This window comes from Gymnoscopelus braueri (genome assembly GCF_963280865.1).
Source record: "Gymnoscopelus braueri genome assembly, chromosome: 18".
In the NCBI taxonomy this organism is placed as follows: domain Eukaryota; kingdom Metazoa; phylum Chordata; class Actinopteri; order Myctophiformes; family Myctophidae; genus Gymnoscopelus; species Gymnoscopelus braueri.
In genome coordinates, this window is record NC_137618.1 from 13,019,755 (window position 1) to 13,039,936 (window position 20,182).

The 20,182-nt window shown below is 43.3% G+C and overlaps 1 protein-coding gene across 1 annotated transcript in view; it reads right to left on the reverse strand.

Moving 5' to 3' along the window:
* Positions 1–16,918, reverse strand: part of wars2 (tryptophanyl tRNA synthetase 2, mitochondrial) — a 33,647-nt gene extending 16,729 nt beyond the window's left edge. The window contains exon 1 of the mRNA XM_080456658.1: positions 16,806–16,918. Coding sequence (XP_080312784.1) covers positions 16,806–16,913 — 108 coding nt within the window. The 5' untranslated portion in view covers positions 16,914–16,918. The remainder of the gene's footprint in view (positions 1–16,805) is intronic.
* Positions 16,919–20,182: the final 3,264 nt, after the last annotated feature.

A 20,182-nucleotide genomic window follows, 5' to 3' on the forward strand; every position in this document is an offset into this window, starting at 1 on the left:
ACGGACCCGTTAGGGTCCGTTTGGTTCCATTTGTACACTCTCAGAGTTACAGACCCATAAGGGTCCATTTGGTTCCTGTCCATCATTTAGCTGGGGACCCCCTGGAACCCCCTCAAGTACCCCTGGGGGTCCCCGGACCCCACTTTGAGAACCAATGTTCTATACAAACACACAATTGGCCCGTGTTTCGGGGCGAGGCAAGGCGGGGCGGGGAGGGTGATATTTGTCACTGCACGTACTACACCTACAAGCTGGGGGCGGCACCTGTCAAGCGGGGAGTGTTGGGCGGGAGGACGTAGGACTGAGGCTCTACGTCCTCCCGGTTGGGGCTCCTCACTGGCAGGTGAGTCAGTACTAGGGTGCGACAGCAGTGGCAAGCAGTGGTAGGAATTAATTGGCATAATGACTAAATTGGGGAGAAAAGGAGGTAAAAAATTTTTGGCTACTCTAAAAATTAAATAAAATACAAATTTAAACAATAATAAAGAGGGGTTCATTTACCACTCACTCATGCAGCGAATGTTGGTGAAACGGTCCATAAGACTGTGCAAACCATTAAAACAATGTACGGTAACACTTTACATAAAGGTTTATAATGCATTATAATTGTGTTTATAATGCATTATAATGCGCTTCATAAGACTCATTATAAATGTTTATAATAATGCATAACAACTTATAACAAGGTTAAGTTCAGCGGAACAGCACATTTTACATTTTTTTTTACATTTTTTACATTTATAATGCACTTATAAGGCTTCGTAAGGACGAGTTGACATGGTAGAGAGTTGACATGTTAAAGAAAATAATTAAGAAAGAGTAAACCAAAACAAAACAAAAGCACTGAACATCCAAAACGGGAAGATTTCCCAGAAAACAGGAGACAATGTGTCCCAATTCTTTTTACCACTTTCGTCCTGGCGTACCTATTTTGGGCAAGTTGTTATAAAAGCCATTTCTCAAATGTTTTCAAACATTTAAAAAAATGGGGGGGGGGGGGTTATAAATTAAATATTCTCAAATAGAAACACTAAACAAATCTAAGTTTTTTTAATTAATTCGAAAATTCTACACTTTTTGACAAAATAATCGGTCAAAACATCGTTAATCATGGTGTAGGACTCTCCAAAATCAGGATCGGACCCAAGAATCTGGCATCAAGCAGCATCGGTCAGGCTCTGGTATTAGTGCAGAGGTGAGGAGCCTGTTCCCTGTTGACAATCTGCTGGCCAGCAGCGGTCACGCTTATATTAGCTAGACACTAACTCCGTGGCTAGCACCTCTGTTCACTCCCAAACACTGTCGGAGCAAAGAATGCAACACTCTGCAGGCCAATGATAACACCGGATAACCAAACAACAGGGCTTGTGCAGCTACAACACAAGGACACATAGGAGAGAGGCAGAGAGCTTTTCCTGCACTCTTATCAAGCTACTGGGCTCCCTCATCAGTGTAGGGCTGTGGTTCTCAAACTTTTACATTTCAAGGACCCTCCTTAACTCTGACAGTGTACAAATGGAACCAAATGTTGAACAATGAGAGACCCTGGACCCCACTTTCAGAACCACTGGTGTAGGGCTACAACAATATATTATTTTCATAGGGATCGATTACTATTTTTTTTATATATATATTATCGATTACTATTTTTTTTATATATATATATATATATATATATATATATATATATATATATATATATATATATATATATATATATATATATATATATATATATATATATATATCAAAGAATCGATAAACCACTTGAGCGTTATTTTAAATTTTGACGGTGTCGTTCAAAAATAGTGAAAATATATTTTCTTTTACTTTTGCCTATAATGACATGCCTAATTTTTTCTATCGATTAGTCACCCCATGGAGACTTGAATTCATGGATATCTTTTTGTTTTTTGTTGCATTCCTAAGCCAATAATTTGATGACCAGCAGACCGGTAGACAGCGGTTCCGGTAGGAGACACAAAGGAGACTCTTTGTGTCTCCTACCGGAACCGCTGCTGGTCATCAAATTATTGGCTTAGGAATGCGACAAAAACAAAAAAATAACCATGAATTCAAGTCTCCATGGGGTGCTAATCGATAGGGGAAAAAAAGGTCATTTTGGGGTTGAACAATCCCTGTAATCGATTATTAAATTGTCAATTATCAATATTTTTTTAAATAATCGATTTGTTTGATTAACTGTTGCACCCCTACATCAGTGTTGGTATGAGGCTAGAGTTCTGTGTTGGATCTTCAGCGTTTTTCATGCCAAGGACCCCCTGAGCTGAGAGAGAAATGAAGCAGGGAGCCACCACTGCATGCATATTGTATAAATTGTGTTGCAGATTAAACTTTTTCATAGATTTCATAGACAGCTTCATAGACATGTTTGACAGCACTATCATCAGTGTATGTTGGGTTCATGTTAATGTGTATGTTCAATGAAGAAAAAGAAATATGAAGAAAAAGAATAAACCCGCACACTCGTCTGCTCCAATGTAAATGTATTGACAATGTGTATGTTCAGACATTTAACCACCTAAACCATCAATACTTAGTAAACTTGACCTTTCACTCTGTAATTAAAGTCTGCTCTTTTTTCCCTCTCTACACCAAACCTCTTTGAAAATAGCCGACCTACAAGCTCACAACGACTCGCAGTGCGAGGCGTTGTGGGCTTGTAGATCTGCAATTTTTGACCCCAGTTCTCCTCAGAATAGGGATGCTAGGGTTCAAGCGGTTAATGTAAAAACAAATATCATATCACACAAAGATTTGAAGTTGAAGACCCCTGCCCTATAGTACTTAGTTGACCGGGTCCCCCAGGGCTTTATACTAGTAGGTCATCTCCTTTTTTCCCTCTACACACCAAATGTCTTTGCTGAAAATAAAAAGCTGGGCAATACAATTAATATAGATATTAGATCAATATCGTGATAAGAGTCAAGATATCGTCTGGGATTTTGGCTATCCTAATATTGTGAAAGTGTTGTCTTTAGTGCTTTTAATAACTTAAGCCCTAGTTTATGCGTAAAACATATTTAAAAATTGCTAAAATAGCAGATCTATAAGCTCGCGATGTGATACGTGAGAATATAAATAAGTATATATAATAAATTGTCACGATCAGATATAATTGTCATAATATCGAGGCATTTGGTAAAAAAAAACTGTGATATTTGCTCTTGTCCATATCGCCCTGCCCTAGCCCTTACCTTTAGCATTAGACAGAGGGAGAGTTTTAAAGAAAGAGGGAGAGAGAGGGGGGAAGTGGAATAGGGAGACCAGCAGATGATGGATTTAGTATAGTATGTCCATACCATATATCATACCATATCAGAAAGCATTGAAAAACAAAGGCCCTTATGTTCCAGAAGCTGGCACTGTGTGCGAGGACAGCAGCAGGCTGCTTCCTCACACAGATCAGCCTTTGCATTCAGATCCTTGGGCAAACATTGCGTTTCTGGTACAGCTGGGCCTGACTTCAACCCAGCTCAGCTCCATTTTGGCACGGACCCACCTCAATGAACACTTGGCATTCAGTTTGGTCTGCTGGCACGGGCCCAGTGCCACCGCTCACGGCTCCAAGCCTGTCATATGATACAATTATAGGGCGAGCGGAGTGGACGCACATGTCGCGGGGTCCGGAACCGCCGTGGCGACTAGCACAAGGGCTTCTTCTTCGCTGGACGCTATTACGCGGTCGATTGAGGCCACCGCGGGGCAGCGGAAAGCACTCAAGTTGCCAGCTGGAGCGGTTTTCGTCGGTTAGTTAGAGATACAAGTCGTTGGGGCCACCCAGAAGGCTCGTCCCCGCTACCACGTAGCAACACATCCAATCGTGACATCATGTGGTCGAACCCGTCCGAACACCTGTATCACATGTCACCCCTTTATGCTCCGTTTTGTTTTTGTCTTACTCTCCGTCTCTGCTGTAGGACACAATAAACTCTGGAGTGTTAACATAACTCTGAAAGTGTAAAAGTAAAGGTCTATTTTCAAATTGTTGAATAAACCACTTAAAATCCGATATGTTTGTTGACGAGGGTCCCCAAAGGGATCTACACTTGACCCCCTTGTTGTCTCATTCTACACCAAATCACTTTGCTTGAAAATAGCAGATCTACAAGCTTACAACACGCATTGTGAGCTTGTAGATCTGCCATTTTCGCAGAATGTTTGCCTATTATGACATTCCCAGAATAGGGACCCTAGGGTTTATGTGGTTTAAAGGACCACACCGCGTATGGCCTACGTTGACATTTACCGCAGTTCATTTTCCACACACCATTCCGTGGTTTGTTCGATTTTCCGTGGTTTTGTTTGCATTTACAGTATGAGTTTTAGTCCAGATTCATCTGAAAACTCCCAGCCGAAGATATAAGAATGATTTACGATGTCAATTCAAATTACCATAAATGTTTGATGTTTGCCTTGACTCAATGATTCAGTAAGTTCAGTGAAGTTCTAATGACTTAAATAAATGCAGATTCCGGAATCTAAAAATGAAGCCATTAAGACGAAAATGGTTTATGTTTATGGCCGAAGCTGGGAATAGACATGTTATGATGCCGGTGTGGTCCTTAAACTTGTGTACTGTGTAGCAAGCAAGTCAGATATATCTTAAAACTACAAAATAATAAGATATAAGAATTGAACAATATTTTCATGTGTACAAAATTCTACTAAATGCAGTCTGTTATAACGTACTGTAGCTACCCCATTTATCCTGTGATGAATGCTGAACATTCAATGTATCTGTATCAAGTTATGTATCATACTACTTGTGTCTACTGTATGTAATTGTGCAGGTCTCGACAAGAACTTTTTCCAGGCACTTTTTACTTTACACTTCTGAGAAGTTAAAGTAAATATACTTTTCACTTGTCCAGGCACAAAGGGCACTTGTCTGGGTAAAACAATTTCATTTTATACTAATTTACTTATATTATATAACATTTTTATTGATTATTTTTTTTTCATTTAGTTTGCAGCCGAACAATTGGCATGTTTGTGTTGCGGTCTTGTTGTCAGTCATTTAGTAAAATATAACTAACTTAACTTATCAAACAAAACAGGCTTTTCATTGCAAAATTCACTCAGTTCTAATCAATTCGGCTCATGTTACACAAAGCATGTAATGCACTGGCACTAGCCATGGTTCACATGACGCTTGTATACAAGCGTCATGGTGCCGAGTCCCCCTGGTCTAAAGTTGTGTTCGATTTTTTCACATTGCCATCTCTCACATAAACATAAACGTTCAAATTTCAAATATAAAGTGCTTACCACCGAGCCACGGATGTTACAAGGCGATGCGGACCGCGATGAGTACCCGTATCTCCCGTATTGTTCAATAAAAAGCATTTTAATCCCATCGCCGGCCATTTTCTCCAAATTGTCTCCGATACTTTCAACCATGCGACACTAATGGTTGGGAGGTGTATTGCACTCTGATACATTACAAAAGAAAAAAAAAGAAAAAAAGAAAATGGCTGGCGATGGGATTAAAATGCTTTTTATTGAACAATACGGGAGATACGGGTACTCATCGCGGTCCGCATCGCCTTGTAACATCCGTGGCTCGGTGGTAAGCACTTTATATTTGAAATCTGAACGTTTATGTTTATGTGAGAGATGGCAATGTGAAAAAATCGAACACAACTTTAGACCAGGGGGACTCGGCACCATGACTGTCATGGTATGACAGTCATGTTTCAGGGCTACACTGGCACATACACCCCGTGAATTGCACTGTTTATGGAAACAAGAAAGAACTATCCAAAGTTTCTGTGTCATCAAGAACAATTTCCTTCGGCTCAGCATGAGCAGCGTTGGCGGGTCACAAACAGGGATCCTAACAGCAGAGCTCCTTCTCGGAATGTTCCCAGAAGCATACGGGGTTGCGGCGTTATCGCCTCAATCAGGGCCAGCGATCTAAAACCTTCCCAAGCGTTCTCCTTCGAGCTTATCATAACCGATCATAATGACGACCCCAGCGGCTTTCCAGGGGACACCCTCACCCGGGCGCTGCGAGGCGACTGTTATCTTGACAGCTGAGCTGGGCTACCATCACAACTAATTGGACGGAGGGACCGAGCTCTGCTGCGCGCCGGGGCCCCCCCGGGAGCGCCGTAACGAACGACCCCCGGTCCATAAGCAGCACAGCTCGGCCCCGCTGACTTCTCTGTGTCAGCATGCAGCCTGGAGGGATTGTGTAGCGACTGTATGGAGATCGGCGTCGTTGGTCCAGGACGTCCTCCATCGCCCTGGGCCCGAGGGAGAAGGTTGTTAGGGAGGCGAGAGAGAGGGAGAGAGATAGAGAAGGATCCCGATTTATACTGGGTTGCTCGCCAGTGTCGATCTGCAAGCTCTCAATGTGTCGCAGTGCGACGCATTGCGACACATTGCGAGCTTGTAGATCGGCTGTTTTAGGTGCGCGACACTACGCACAACCAGGTATAAATCAGGCAAAAGAGAGAACAGGCAGGCAGGAAGGAACCGGGTGCTTATGTCATTACCAAGGGAGGTAATTGCAGCGGAGTGCCATTGATGCAGAGTGGCTCTTAAGAGGTGTCAGGATTGATTTAGGTGCAGACAAGGGGGGAAAGGGGGGGGGGGGGGTGGTGTGCACTACCTACCCCCATCAACCCCCCCCCCCTCCCGAGTCTGGTTCATGTGTGTTCTCACCTCGCGTTGACACGCCAAACGCATGTTCACCCCCTCCCCCTGGGGGGAAGCCATTAGCCATGCAGACATGGTAATGGTGTCATTTGAGCCAATCGAGCGTCAAAATGCGAGTCAACGCCGGGCGCTAACTGGCCACTGGGCAGTCGTGGAAGGCTATCACGCATCACATCGCCACTCCAGACACCGCTGGCTGGGGCTGTTACATTTGGTCAGAGGGGAGAGGGAGAGAGAGAGAGAGAGAGAGAGTGCGAGGAGTCTTTAAAAAACGCTCGCTGTGCCACCAGAGCTGTTGGAAGGGAAGCCAGGCTACGAGGTGACGTAAATCAAATACTGCACGTTGACAGGAGCGGCGAACAGACAGAGATCGCCTATGTTACTTTAGTGCTGGTACTGAATAGAGCACTGCAAATGGCATGGGTAACAAAGTATTCTACGGCGACATATATTCACATCACAACACTGGTCTATATTAAACCTGTGCCAGATTGCAACTCATTTGAATTGTCAATAACATAGGGTTGTTTGATCTCCAGTAATCCGGTAGGTTGAATGACCCCTTTTAACCCATTAAGACCTGAGAAGATTCTAGAAATGTCTTCTAAATCCTAACAGTTTTTTGAAAAAAAATCTAAAAAAATATTTTCGAGATTTTTCAAAAATAGCAGATATACAAGCTCGTAGCGCGGCACTCGGTGCCGCGCTATGAGCTTGTATATCTGCTATTTTTGAATAGCCAAAGAAATCTAAAGTGACACAGATGCGTTCCAGGTATTAATGGGTTAAATGGCTGATTGGACGCTGGGAAAAGCAACAAATCAAATACACCTCCGATGGTTTGAATATTTTGAAACTACATTCCAACACAGGTTTTTCAAAAGGCCGAAAACCAAAAGGTGCCAACGTCAGTAGAAAAGACCAGATGTTGGATGAATAAACTCCTGTCAATGCCCATTGCGGGACTGGAACTGGAAATGAGCTTTGGCCATACACACATGTAGAGTACATTGGCTGCTGTGAACAATATGGTAGCAATATGAAGACCTTCATTCCAAACTGCTCCATACACATTTTCTATACGTCTTTTACTATACTGTATTAACAATTTTTCTATATATAGATATAGAGCATTTAATGCTCTATATCCAAACATTTTAATCACTTAAGCTATTACGTCGTAATAGTGAGCTTGTGGATCTGCTATTTAAAAAAAATATTTTATCAATTTCTGAGACAATTCTCGCTTATAATGACATGCCCAAAGTAAGCTGAAAGTGCTGAACCCATTAAAACCGGGAAAGCATCTGTGTCATTTTAGATGTTACCAAGTATATAGCAACAGGATTTTCTGAAAACTTAGGCTAGGATTTAGAAGGCGTTTTATTATCTAATTTGATTAATATCATATTCAATATGAAATATTAATTTTCCAAATGTGAATATACTTGGTTAATCATTAGCTTCCTTATCGAGTTCACACAAGAGAAATCCCTTCAAACGGTGGATATTTTATGCATACTTAATCATCCGTGCTTGCATCGTTCTAACAAACCAATAAACCAAAGTTATGACAAGTAGCTCCTTCCCTTCCGCCCAGCAGGACCTCCCCAACTCTCCACCATCTCATCATCACATGTCCGCTGACTCCGCTCTCCTCTCGCGTCGTCTCGGTGTCTCTTGAGCGGCTGGGCGCCGCTTGATGACACGCAACAGCAGTGGTGGAAAAAGTTGAGTACATTTACTCAAGTACTGTACTTAAGTAAAATTTTGAGGTATTTCTTTTACTTTACTGGAGTATTTCCAATTTTCAGTACTTTTACTTGTACTGCACTACATCTCAAGAGGAAAATATTGTACTTTTTACTCCACTACAAATTTTTCAAAAGATTTCTATACATTTTAAAACTTGAATTGGGACATTCTGCATAACGTACTTTCTACTTTTGTTACTTTAAGTACATTTTTATCCCAATACTTTTGTACTTTTACTCAAGTAAATTTTTAATCCCAGACTTTTACTTGTAACAGAGTATTTCTACATTACGGTATCGATACTTTTACTCGAGTAAAAAATTTTGAGTACTTTTTTCCACCACTTGATGACACGTAACAGGCATGAGAACATTGGGTGTTCTGCCTCCTCATATGTTACACTGACAGGCCGCGATGCTGTCGTATTACGGCGTCGGCTAGGTGACGAAAGCTCGCTTCATCCGCATCCAGCATATGGCGAATGCATCCCACGCCATGTGTGTGTGACATTAACGCCCAACAGCCAGAAGGTTACATACACTTTTCAGGCCGTGTTTTCACACTTGCGGAGCGCGGACCCTTTCCGGGAATATGGTCGTCCTTTTGTCTGTGTGCCAGTGTGGTAATTTTCATTGGGGACAGACAGAGGGGTTACGCGAGTGTGTGTGTGTGTGTGTGTGTGTGTGTGCACACAAGTACATCCACACATGTACAGTATGTCCACACGTGCCTATATCAACATCAGGGAAGCTGCGAAGGTGTCTGTCTGTCTGAAACTGACAGCTCACACAACGTGGGTCAGCATTGGCGGAAAAGCCCCAGCCCATCAAAATAACAGTAAGAACACATACTGTAACTACACTGCACGACGAGACATACTGTGTGCTATAGGCTATTATCAACGGAAAACAATGGTCAAACACAACCAACTCAGTTCATTTGAATTTTCTCTTGAAATCAGCTTTGGGCTTCCCCACGTTTTCCCAGACAAGACCCGGGTCCAGAATTCCATGGAAAGACTCATTTTTGTTGTCTTTCTCAAAGGCTTTCCAGACCCCTGAAACCACAGTACGATGAGATGTTGGGATGATAAATGTAGCGACACGCCAGAGGCTTGAGATTTACGACGCCTTGTTAAAAGCACATGGATAAATGATTGTTGTCCAAGTGTATGTGGGACATACTTGTTGGGCTTGTTCAAATGTGGCAGAGAGAGAACTAGAAAACACGTGGCCATGCGCTCTCCTGTTCAGGGGAGATTCATCTTCTCACTGTATAGCGGGTGGCGGTCCCCAAAAATGCAGCATGAAGGGAGGGTTTAAGTATAGGCCTGAGGCCCTCCGTTATGGACCTCCATCCTTAGCCGAGTTGATCCAGCTTCCAGCGGGTCTAGGCACTTGGTCCTTGCACAAACCGATGCCATTAATCATAGCCATCGTTCGGCTGGAACCTCGGCCTTGTGCAACGCTGCGTTTCTCTTCTTCTCTGGGACTTTTTGGAGCTGCCTTTCGGGGGGGGGGGGGGGGGGGGGGGTGTTTCATATATCATATCAATGCCTTGGCTTCCTGGAGTGGCTCACTGACATCCCGCTCACTGTGGGGGCTGACGACCGGACCCTGAGGTCACCTGTGCCTTTCACTGTGCCAATTTCAACACTTCACAAAACCCACCTCCAGGGGCACAGGGCCTGCTTTCCCCGCTGCAGATTAACCATCGGGTTCTCTTTGTGGAGCCTGGGGACACTCTCTAGATTTAAATCAGAGCAGCGATACAGGTTTAAGAATTGGAGATTGTCCCGGTCTCTGTTTCAGCGCTGCTAAGCTGCAGCCATGGGGTCCCCCCAATCTCCACTGCCCTCGTCGTCCCCCCTGCTGCGCGTCTCTCTCTCTCACACACACACACACACACACACACACACACACACACACACACACACACACAGGTCTCAGTGTTCTCCCTTCTGTCCTGCTCGCCCCAGGCACCCCCATTAACACCGACATCATGCTGAGACGCACCTTGAAGCAGGCCTCACTCCCACTCTGTCTCTCTCCCTCTCTCTCTCTCTCTCTCTCTCACTAACATGGGGATCTATTAATGCGGGCGACCAACAGAGCGCCGCTTCAGTGAAGTATTGAGCAGGAAATGGAACCTTACTGTACTCGCCCCCCTCTCGTTTCAAAAGAGTGTGTGTTTAGTCATCATTTTAAGGCACCGCAGCTTGAGACAAAAGTGTGAGTGACCACAGGGACGCAGGCACAAATGAACACACAAGTTACACACACACATCCACATAGAGGCCGGGGAATGAGAGATGGCGGGGTAGCACAAGAAAGAAAGAAGAGGAAAGTGATAAAGATGACAGAGTTACGAAGAAAGAGTGACTATAGCCCGGTCCAGATTTTGGGCATGGTTATTTTTTTCCTTCCGAAGAGGGTGTCTGGGGTTGGGAGGTGTGTTGGAGGGGGGGGGGCTGGGTGGAGGGAGGGGGCGGGCGGCCCAAACGGAGCGTTTGATTAACCCATTAAGACCTGAGGCCATTCTTTAAAAAAATCGAAATCTCAAAAGTTTTTTGAAAAAAATCTGGAAAATATTTTTTCAAGATTTTTCAAAAATAGCAGATCTACAAGCTCGTAGCGCGGCACTCGGTGCCGCGCTATGAGCTTGTAGATCTGCTATTTTTGAATAGCCCAAAGAAATCTTAAAATGAGACGCAGATGCGTCCCCGGTCTTAATGGGTTAAATCTGCGGTTGACGTGTGGGACAGGTGAGATTGATGAGGTTCCTCTGAGCTTCACACTGTGAGGAGAGCGCCGGGAAAGAGGAACAGAACGCAGCAGTGTGGCGGGCCAGGGCTCGGGGCCCGCTCGCGCCGTGGGGTCCCCGCGGCTGATTAATGGGACTGGAGGCCCTTCAAAAACAGTGCTCCCCGCAGACAGGGGCCGACGACGCTCCAAAAATAACCCGGGCGAGGGGAGGAGGCAGGCGGGCAGGCGGGCCCCCGGCCCCTGGCTCTTAACGGGCTGCAGCTTCTGGAGGACGCGGCACTCTCTAATATGTTTCACATTTCATGTTTAGCCGAGGCTCGAACCAGCCAACGTTAAGGCGAGACAAGTGCAGTCACAGAATAAGCTTGCATTCTTTGGTCGGCCTTGAGGTCAACCTGATGGTCCTATCTGGACTAATGTTAACTTACAAGCAACCAGTGGTCAGGAGCATTTAGGCTCAGACAGAGCCACAGTGATCCTCTGTAGTAGACATTCTGTTCATGAGTTGGCATGTGGACCAATTATTTGAGCCAACTATTTTTTTAACGAGCCTGTAACATGTGGTGTTTGATGGGGAAATTAAGATATATCAGGCATTACAAATAGTTCCGTCATTAAGGGAACTTTTTAACAGAGCAAATCAATTCACTGTAACAGAACGAACAACTTGCACTCCACTGTAAGTACATTGTTGAAAGATGGCCAATACAACATAGCTGGCCAACATCGCCACTACTCTACAGTCTGCCCACAGTGGACCAGCTGGCTGCAACTGTGAAGACTAGCTTAATTCATATTTAGCTTGTTTAACTATTATACAAACATGTTCATGCCAATGGCACTTGTTTCCACACCATGCGCCCTCTAAACCATTTTAAATGGCTCCATTGAAACACTTCCTTGTTCTCCCGGGGTTTCGAGCGATAGAGACGTTTAGTTTTACTTCACAGACGGGGGAAACAAATGAATGAAACGGGGAACCAACCCTTACCCCCAAAAACACATAAAAGTCACAGCGCAGCAAAAAATAACCCGGCACACACTTCATAAATTTATCAATATGTAATTATGGTAACACTCAAGGGCAAGCCACTGCCAGCAACAGTCAGTCACTATGAAGAAGTCCAGTAATTTCCTCCCGCACAGGCGGTGTCTGTTGACTCGAGTGCTGGCCCGAAAGTAGGATACCAGATACTGGGTATGTTTTAATTAAAAACGTCAGACCCTCAGTACAAGACCTCGAACCTGCACGGACTAAGACATGAGAACCTTGTAAGAATCCCCAGGCAGCAACTTGGACGCGTGACTAGAACAGACATAATCTGTAATTTGACTTAGGAATAAACGTCAAAAATGGAAAATGTGGACATTTGGGAGACAGCTTCAACAGACGGGTAATGCACTGAGCATTTTGAGCACAGGGTCCCAGCCTGGAGAAGACTTCGACGGGGTCTAATCACACAAAGGGGACAGCACTGGTGAGGATTAGGGGGTCGTTTCTGACAGTTGAAAATAAATAGGGCAATTAATGGACACACTCAAAACGGTACTCCCCTTCTCTCCTGTGCAGCACTGGGAGTTGAGAAAGAGAGAGAGAGAAAGTCTTAATGGTTTTAGCTGACACTGCAGTAAGTGAATTTGGAAGCCGAGGAGAACACAGAGTCGAATTAGGAGTCACTTCCTGTTTCCTGGAGCCCGGGGGCTGAGATGACTGATATTGGCCATTAAGAAGACCACAGGCGAGGGAAAGAAGGAAGGCTGGGCCCAGGAGAGAGGAAACAAGAAGCACCGACAGGACTCCGTTTTAATTGTCCCCATTTACAACCAGTGTGAGATTGGTTTCAGGGTCAGGGTTTAGGAAAACATTCCTCTTTTGTATATTGATTTATGCAATTTTATATTTACATCCTGTTTAGATGATATTGCATAAGTTAACATCAGCAGCTGCTTTTCCTCCTCATGCCACAAAAGATTAAAAAACCTGGATAAATCATTGAGCAGAATAACTGAATAGAAGGATACAGATCATATGTAATATTATTATATAATGGCGGCATACCGTAGATCAGTCATGAAATGCTTGAACTCACTAGTTAGTTACCCACTCTTACCACTCAGGCATTTCATGACAGTTCTCCGTTTCAAAAGCACAAGACTACAGAGGTTCACAGAAGGACAGCAGGGCTGATTCACAAGACTTTACCAAAACTAGTATATCTGACAAAGGCTTCAGTTTGTCTTTGTATAAGTCCGCTGAGGTTTGGCGGGTAAAAAAAACAACAACCACATTTTTCCAGAGGCAGAATAAAAAAAGAAACTTCCCAAAAAAAAAAAGAAAAAAGCATCGGTTGACGCACATCACACCTCAGAGATATTGTGAGTACAGGCCGGCCGGCGTTTGCGCTCCGGTCGTCCACATTTGGAGAAAATTAAAACAAATGAAAGCCAAACACTTCATTTCTGCTGTTATTGCTGGTAATGAGGCACTGCTGTGATGCTTTCGAGCACTCTGCTCACCCCCCTCTACCCCCACCCCTCCCGACGCAAACACACCTCTCCATCGTCTCCGGAGACTGACTTCTTAACAAAACACAGACGGGGCCGGTGGTGAACGGCGCATTCCGTTCCTCTGCACCACGCGGCAATCATTACACAGCACAGCTCATACATCAACCGGCTGAGAGGGGTGAGGGTTGTGGATGAGGGGCGTGAGGGTTGTTTTAACGCAAGAATTGCTCAATAATTAGCGCGGTTGTTGTACTGAAAACGCAGTAGTTATTCTTACACGTGCCAAGGGACTCGTTGTTTTGACTTAACACCCCATTTGCCTCTCCGTGGCAGCATGACACGGAATGAAACATTTTGTTGAGAGTGGGCCAGTTAAGAGGTGGTTTACTTCTTAAAACCCATCGGAAAATAAATGCTACTGTACTTAAGGGTGATTATTGCGGAACCTATGGCCGTTTTGTTTGAAAAGGAAGAAACCTCAGTTTGAAAGGGGGCAGTTGTGGAGACTGATTTATTGAATCCATCGCAGTACAAACGCTACTATTGTCGAGGTCGACTTAAAAAAACCGCGTGACGTCACATACAGGAATTAGACGGAAAACTAAAAACTATTTAGTAACAGGCTTTCCAGGTTTTGGGAATAGAAGAATAGAATAACAATTTTAGAACAGAATAGCGTCACTGTCAGGTGGAAACCTTGTATGTCCAGAACCATCACTTTTCAGGAAATGGCAAAAAGAACCCGTGTTCCAGTGTAGTTATTTAGTCACAAGCTCTCTAGTTAATACAACTCATCTGGTAAATATTTATAAAACCCACAGACTTAACCACTAACAACCTGGCATGCCTATTTTGGGCATGTCATCATTATATAAAATACATTCAAAACCTTTCCAACGCACCGCATCACCGTGTTGTGAGCGTGCAGATCTGCAATTGTTTTCTACTTTAGAGCGACATTGTCCGTATAAAAGTTAAGTATAAAATAGGATATGACCTTATGAAAAAACACACACATTTTTTTTTTATGGATACAAGGTTTCTGCCCGACGGCGACAATATCATAGAACAGTATAGAGCAGGGTTTCTCAAAGTGGGTGCCGTGTCACCCTAGGGTGCCGTGACGCAAGCCCAGGGGTGCCGCAAAATACTTTGATAATATTTGGAATTCATCAGTTTAACCACTTAGACCCTCCATACTGTACTTAATAAAACGGACCCCAGTTGCACTGTACTTGGTACGTTCTTTTTTAAATCTACACCAAATCTTTTTGCCAAAAATAGCAGATCTGAGATATTCTCTCATGCTTTCCTCGAGTCATTCTGTATCTTAGGGGGAAAGATTTACATATTTACAAACTGTGCCCTTATATGACATAATGTATATACGGTTGGATGATGAGGCAATGCTTGCAGATATAAACTAATCAATCAATCATAGAAAAGGTAACGTTAGTGACATATTATTCATTCATGAATATTAGTCTATACAATATAAATAATGAACTTTATAGCACCTTTCAGACAAAGCGCTTTACATTGAAGAGATTAAAAAACAAAGAAACAGGAAGAAAACAAGAAAAACTAAGCGCTTTGCATTAAAAAGACAAAAACAAGAACATCTTGAAAATGTGTTAAGTGTTTCAACAGCGCCTGCCTCTCTAATCTCTTATGATATGGTATGGTTATAACCTGGCATCATAACTGAAGAAAGCTTTTTATTCTGTTTACAGGTGACTGACTGGTGTACACACACCACCTGATTGTATGACATTCTGTATAGTAGTGTGTATATCTGTCTGTCTCTTATATGTCATCATGATTTGTGTGCATGGGGTTCTCATCTTAAACAAGCTCAGTGCTTAATGAGATTTCCAGTTTAGTAGACCTTGTATTGTGAATTTGTACTTCCATGTACTGTTATGTACTGTTCTCATGTCTTACTAAATAAAGTGTCTGGGTGCTTTTTGGTTTGTTTGTTTAAATAAGTGTCAAATAGCTCTACATTCCCATATATCATTGCTATAGAGTGTTTGTTCAATAACCCGGGTCTACCGGTCTCTCCATCTCTCCTTTAATAAGCAGAAAATAAATGTTCAGGTCAGTACATCAATTTAACCAAATCAGGAGAGAAAAATACTGGATAAACAAACAAGTGAAATTGGGAGTGATGAAACAAATAAACAAGCAGACAAAATTGGAAGCAGAACACATGCTGATAAATGGTCTTTGTGGGGTTCTCTCTTTCCTGATTGGATTAAATTAGTAACCCAATTCAAAAGTTATTTTCCGTTTACTAAAGAACTGGAGAGATGGGGAGAGCCCTGTTACTGAACAGTCACTTTTTAACAAAACAGAAACAACACTCACAGCATCTTTAACTACACTGAAAGTGAAGCTATATGATATGGCACACAGCAGCATGATGACAATAATGACCATATTAGATAAACAACAGCAAAACAAGCCTCCTGCAGCTAGAACAGGGGTCTTCAACGTTTTTCATTACCTATGAGAGAGATGTAGGCCTACTACATAGGCCTACTGTATAAAATGGTGTTGCAGATTAAACTTATTCACGATTAGCTTCATAGACTTGTTTGATCAGTGTATGTTGGATTCATGTTAATGTGTATGTTCAGACATTTAACGACTTAAACCGTCAATACTTAATAAACTTGACCTTTCACTCTACTGTACATGGTCTGCTCTCCCCCCCCCCTCTGCACTAAACGTATTTGCCGGAAATAGCAGATCTACAGAGCTTGTAGATCTGCTATTTTTGCCTAATGTTCCCCTCAGAATAGGGATGCTAGGGTTCAAGTGGTTGATATAAAAACAAATATCCTATCACACAAAGATTTGGCGGACCCCCTGTAGTAATTCTGAGGACCCCCTAGGGGTCCCGGACCACCTGTTGAAGACCCCTGAGCTATAATGAATGAATGAATGAATGAATCTAGGGCACTGAACCAATGACAGCAGACAGACATGAAGGTGTCAACTGTCAACAAAGACTCGTCTAACCACAGCATAAACATAAGCGCCACAATAATGGAAACCATGTCATAAAGACGGTATGTTATGTACCTTCATGTCCGTGCACGCTCCCGTCGTGGTGAACAACCTCCTTGGAGGACAGTACTTATGAATGACTGTGAAGAGATGTTTCACGTTACTCCTACCGGGCAGCGCCATCTTGGATTATGACGCAGAAGAGCTAGTACCGGTGTTGCCAGGTTTTGAGAGAGATACAAGCACCCAGGTCTAGGAAAACAAGCCCAAAAGAACTGCAACTATAGGCACTTATTAAGCCATCATGAGCACTTTAAACCTATATACTGTATACATTGAAAATAGACGATCTACAAGCTCACAACGCTTCGCGACACGTTGTGAGCTTGTAGATCTGCTATTTTCAAAAAAAATATCTTGAAATAAAATGTGGAATATTTTGGATATTTTTGAAACATTCTAACAACACAAATCTAGTACGGGGCTCCCTGGCAGTGGCAGTCTGGCACAAAACATTTTCAGATGCGGGTTAGGGGGACAAATATATATACATTTGGGGGTCCATGACATGAAAATATATATAAAAAAAAAAAAATGAAGCAAGCTTAAATAAGCAACTACACTTTAGAAACAAGCCCAAATATTTACAAGCAACTTTACAGAAAAACAAGCATCTAGCAAAATCGCTTATAATAAGTGGACATGGCAACACTGGCTAGTACAGTGGCCCCTAAAGGACAAACATCACCAAACTCGCGTCACCAGGCATCCCGCAGCTACTGGGAAGCCCTCAGTCAGTGAGATATGGTATACATTTATGGTGCTGCTTTTTTGGGTCGTACATTTTATAAACTAGGCCTACATAAGGATTACATAAAGGATAAAAAAAAAGTAATAAGTAAGTGAAGACTTAATAATCTCATAAAAGCCCAATATTTACGCTCACAAAGAAAAAAAAAGGCATTTGGATTACAGATGTATAGGAGAGCAGTCAGACATCATCTCACATTTCCACTGCTGAATTGCAAACCAGCTGCCTCCTCAAGTCTATGGTACATATACCGGTTGCGTCATGTTTCAGCCTATAGAGGAGAAGAGGGGGATGCAATTACTCCAGTCTCCCACCATCATCAGCCACATGTAGGCTACAGTAGAGTGTCAAGACATATGTGGTTTCCTCTCCGTCTCTGCTCGCCGTGTCTAATTGGGCTGGTGTTGTGTCTGTTCTAAAAAACCTGCCCCTAAGAGCAGCTGCATAACTCAGTGCTCTCTATTCTCTCTCTCTCTCTCTCTCTCTCTCTCTCTCTCTCTCTCTCTCTCTCTCTCTCTCTCTCTCTCTCTCTCTCTCTCTCTCCTGGATGCATTACCATACGGGCTGCCTCATTATGATGTGCCGATATATGTGATTATACACCCAGGCCGGGTAGGGTTACAGCATGTTTGGAGGGCATATACTCAAGAGTTCCCAAGACGTCTTGTGTCTGAACCCCACACACATACAATCGTACACGTATACACACACACGCACGCACGCGCGCGCGCACACACACACACACCAAAATACACTTTCCCTCTCACCTACACACTTCCCACGCACATTCACACACACGTATGTACCACCCACCCACCCACCCACTGTAAGTTACCAAACATCTGCTCCTGATTCCCCCCCCCCACCACACCCTTTGCATCTGGTTGTATTTGCAGCACAAATATAGACTATCATTCCATATTCATTATTGTTTCCCGAGGCAGTATAGGGCCGAGATCGTTGGTGCATCAGAGAGAGACAGACAGACAGACAGACAGACAGAAAAAAATGGGTGTATGGTCTCTCATTTTTGGGAGAAAGACTGGAGGCGAAGTGGGAAATGGCATGTGATGTGTGTGTGTGTGTGTGTGTGTGTGTGTGTGTGTGTGTGTGTGTGTGTGTGTGCGCGTGTGTGTGTGTGTGTGTGTGTGTGTGTGTGTGTGTGTGTGTGTGTGTGTGTGTGTGTGTGTGTGTGTGTGTGTGTGTGTGTGTGTGTGTGTGTGTGCGTGCGTGCAAGCATGCATATTAAAGTGCACACAACAATGTGTGCGTGCGTGTGTGCGTGCGTGCGTTGAAACCTTTGGCTTGTGCTTCCTGACCACCCAGTAGAGGTTGGTCCTCCGCCTTCTTCTCCTTCTTTTTATATGCCTCCTCCACCTCCAGTCTGCATGGGAAAAGTGTTTGTTTTACGCTCTGTATTTCTGTTAGTATCATTACAGTATACAGTCATATCTCCATTGTATATCCATACACCAGTATCCCAACAAACATTTGACATCGATCATCTAATCAACGTTGGTCCTGGAGATCAATGCGTACGATGGGCTGACATGAAAGCTTTTCTGACGTCGGTGTTTTGACCGCCACCGTCGTTTCAGTGGTTCATGGATAAGTTGAACCTGTGCTTGGAGAGTGATTGGAACCCCCTTTTTAAGTAAGGAATGCATGCCTTCATTCATTCACGCTGATGAAGGCCGGATGACTGAAAATGTTCTGTGGCAGATGAACAATTAAATCAAGTGAATGGATTATTACTTCTGAGTGTGACCTTTCTTTACAAAAAAAAACATTTACAGAAATCTAGGATAACGCACCAGGTGGTCAGAGAGCGCAGTGGCATCCCTGCAAACAAGCCCCCCCCCCATTAAGCCTTGGTCACCGACACCATCGAGTCCCCACTGTTAATTTGGAAAATACACTGGTGCTAGGCTCAGTGGATGAAGATACAGTTTCACTTTTTACGAGTTGTACGCATACACGGCTTAAAATGGACAATGGAGGAACTCAGGAGTGGCATTCTGAAGCTGAGCCCGGGAAGAAACCCCTGGAGTAATTTCGAGCAATGTTATTCTTTGTTTTCTTACCCAAGATCACCACAAAGTTCCACATTCTCAGAGAGGAATGTTTGTCATGCTGTCCCCCTCCAAGCATGTTGTGACATCACCCTGTCAGTATGTTAGAATAGTAATAATAATAGTATAATATGATATCCCCAATCATTGGACCAGTGACAATAACTGAATGTAAAGTGTGTAATATAATTTGCTTTATGCTTTTTGCAAATCATTGCTGTCGGGCAGAAAACCTCTTATCTCCATATTTAAACTTTTAGTTTTTTTGGTGAATGAATGCCCTACTTGCTCATACTACAGTGTCACACAAAAGTATCAAAAGTAGCAGATCTGCAAGCTCGAAACGCGTTGAGCTTGTCGATCTGCTACTTTTGCTATTTTAGAATTAGAATCCTGAAAAGTAACAGTTTTGGACATATGAGATTGCCACTCGACAGACCATATAAAATAGATAGATGCTAGATTACTGAGTTGTACACACACACCCATTCAATGCCTGTCTTGGCAGTCTAGCCAATGAAGACAAGTGTGTCAAAACATAACTGTGTTGGCCAACTCACATAAACAGA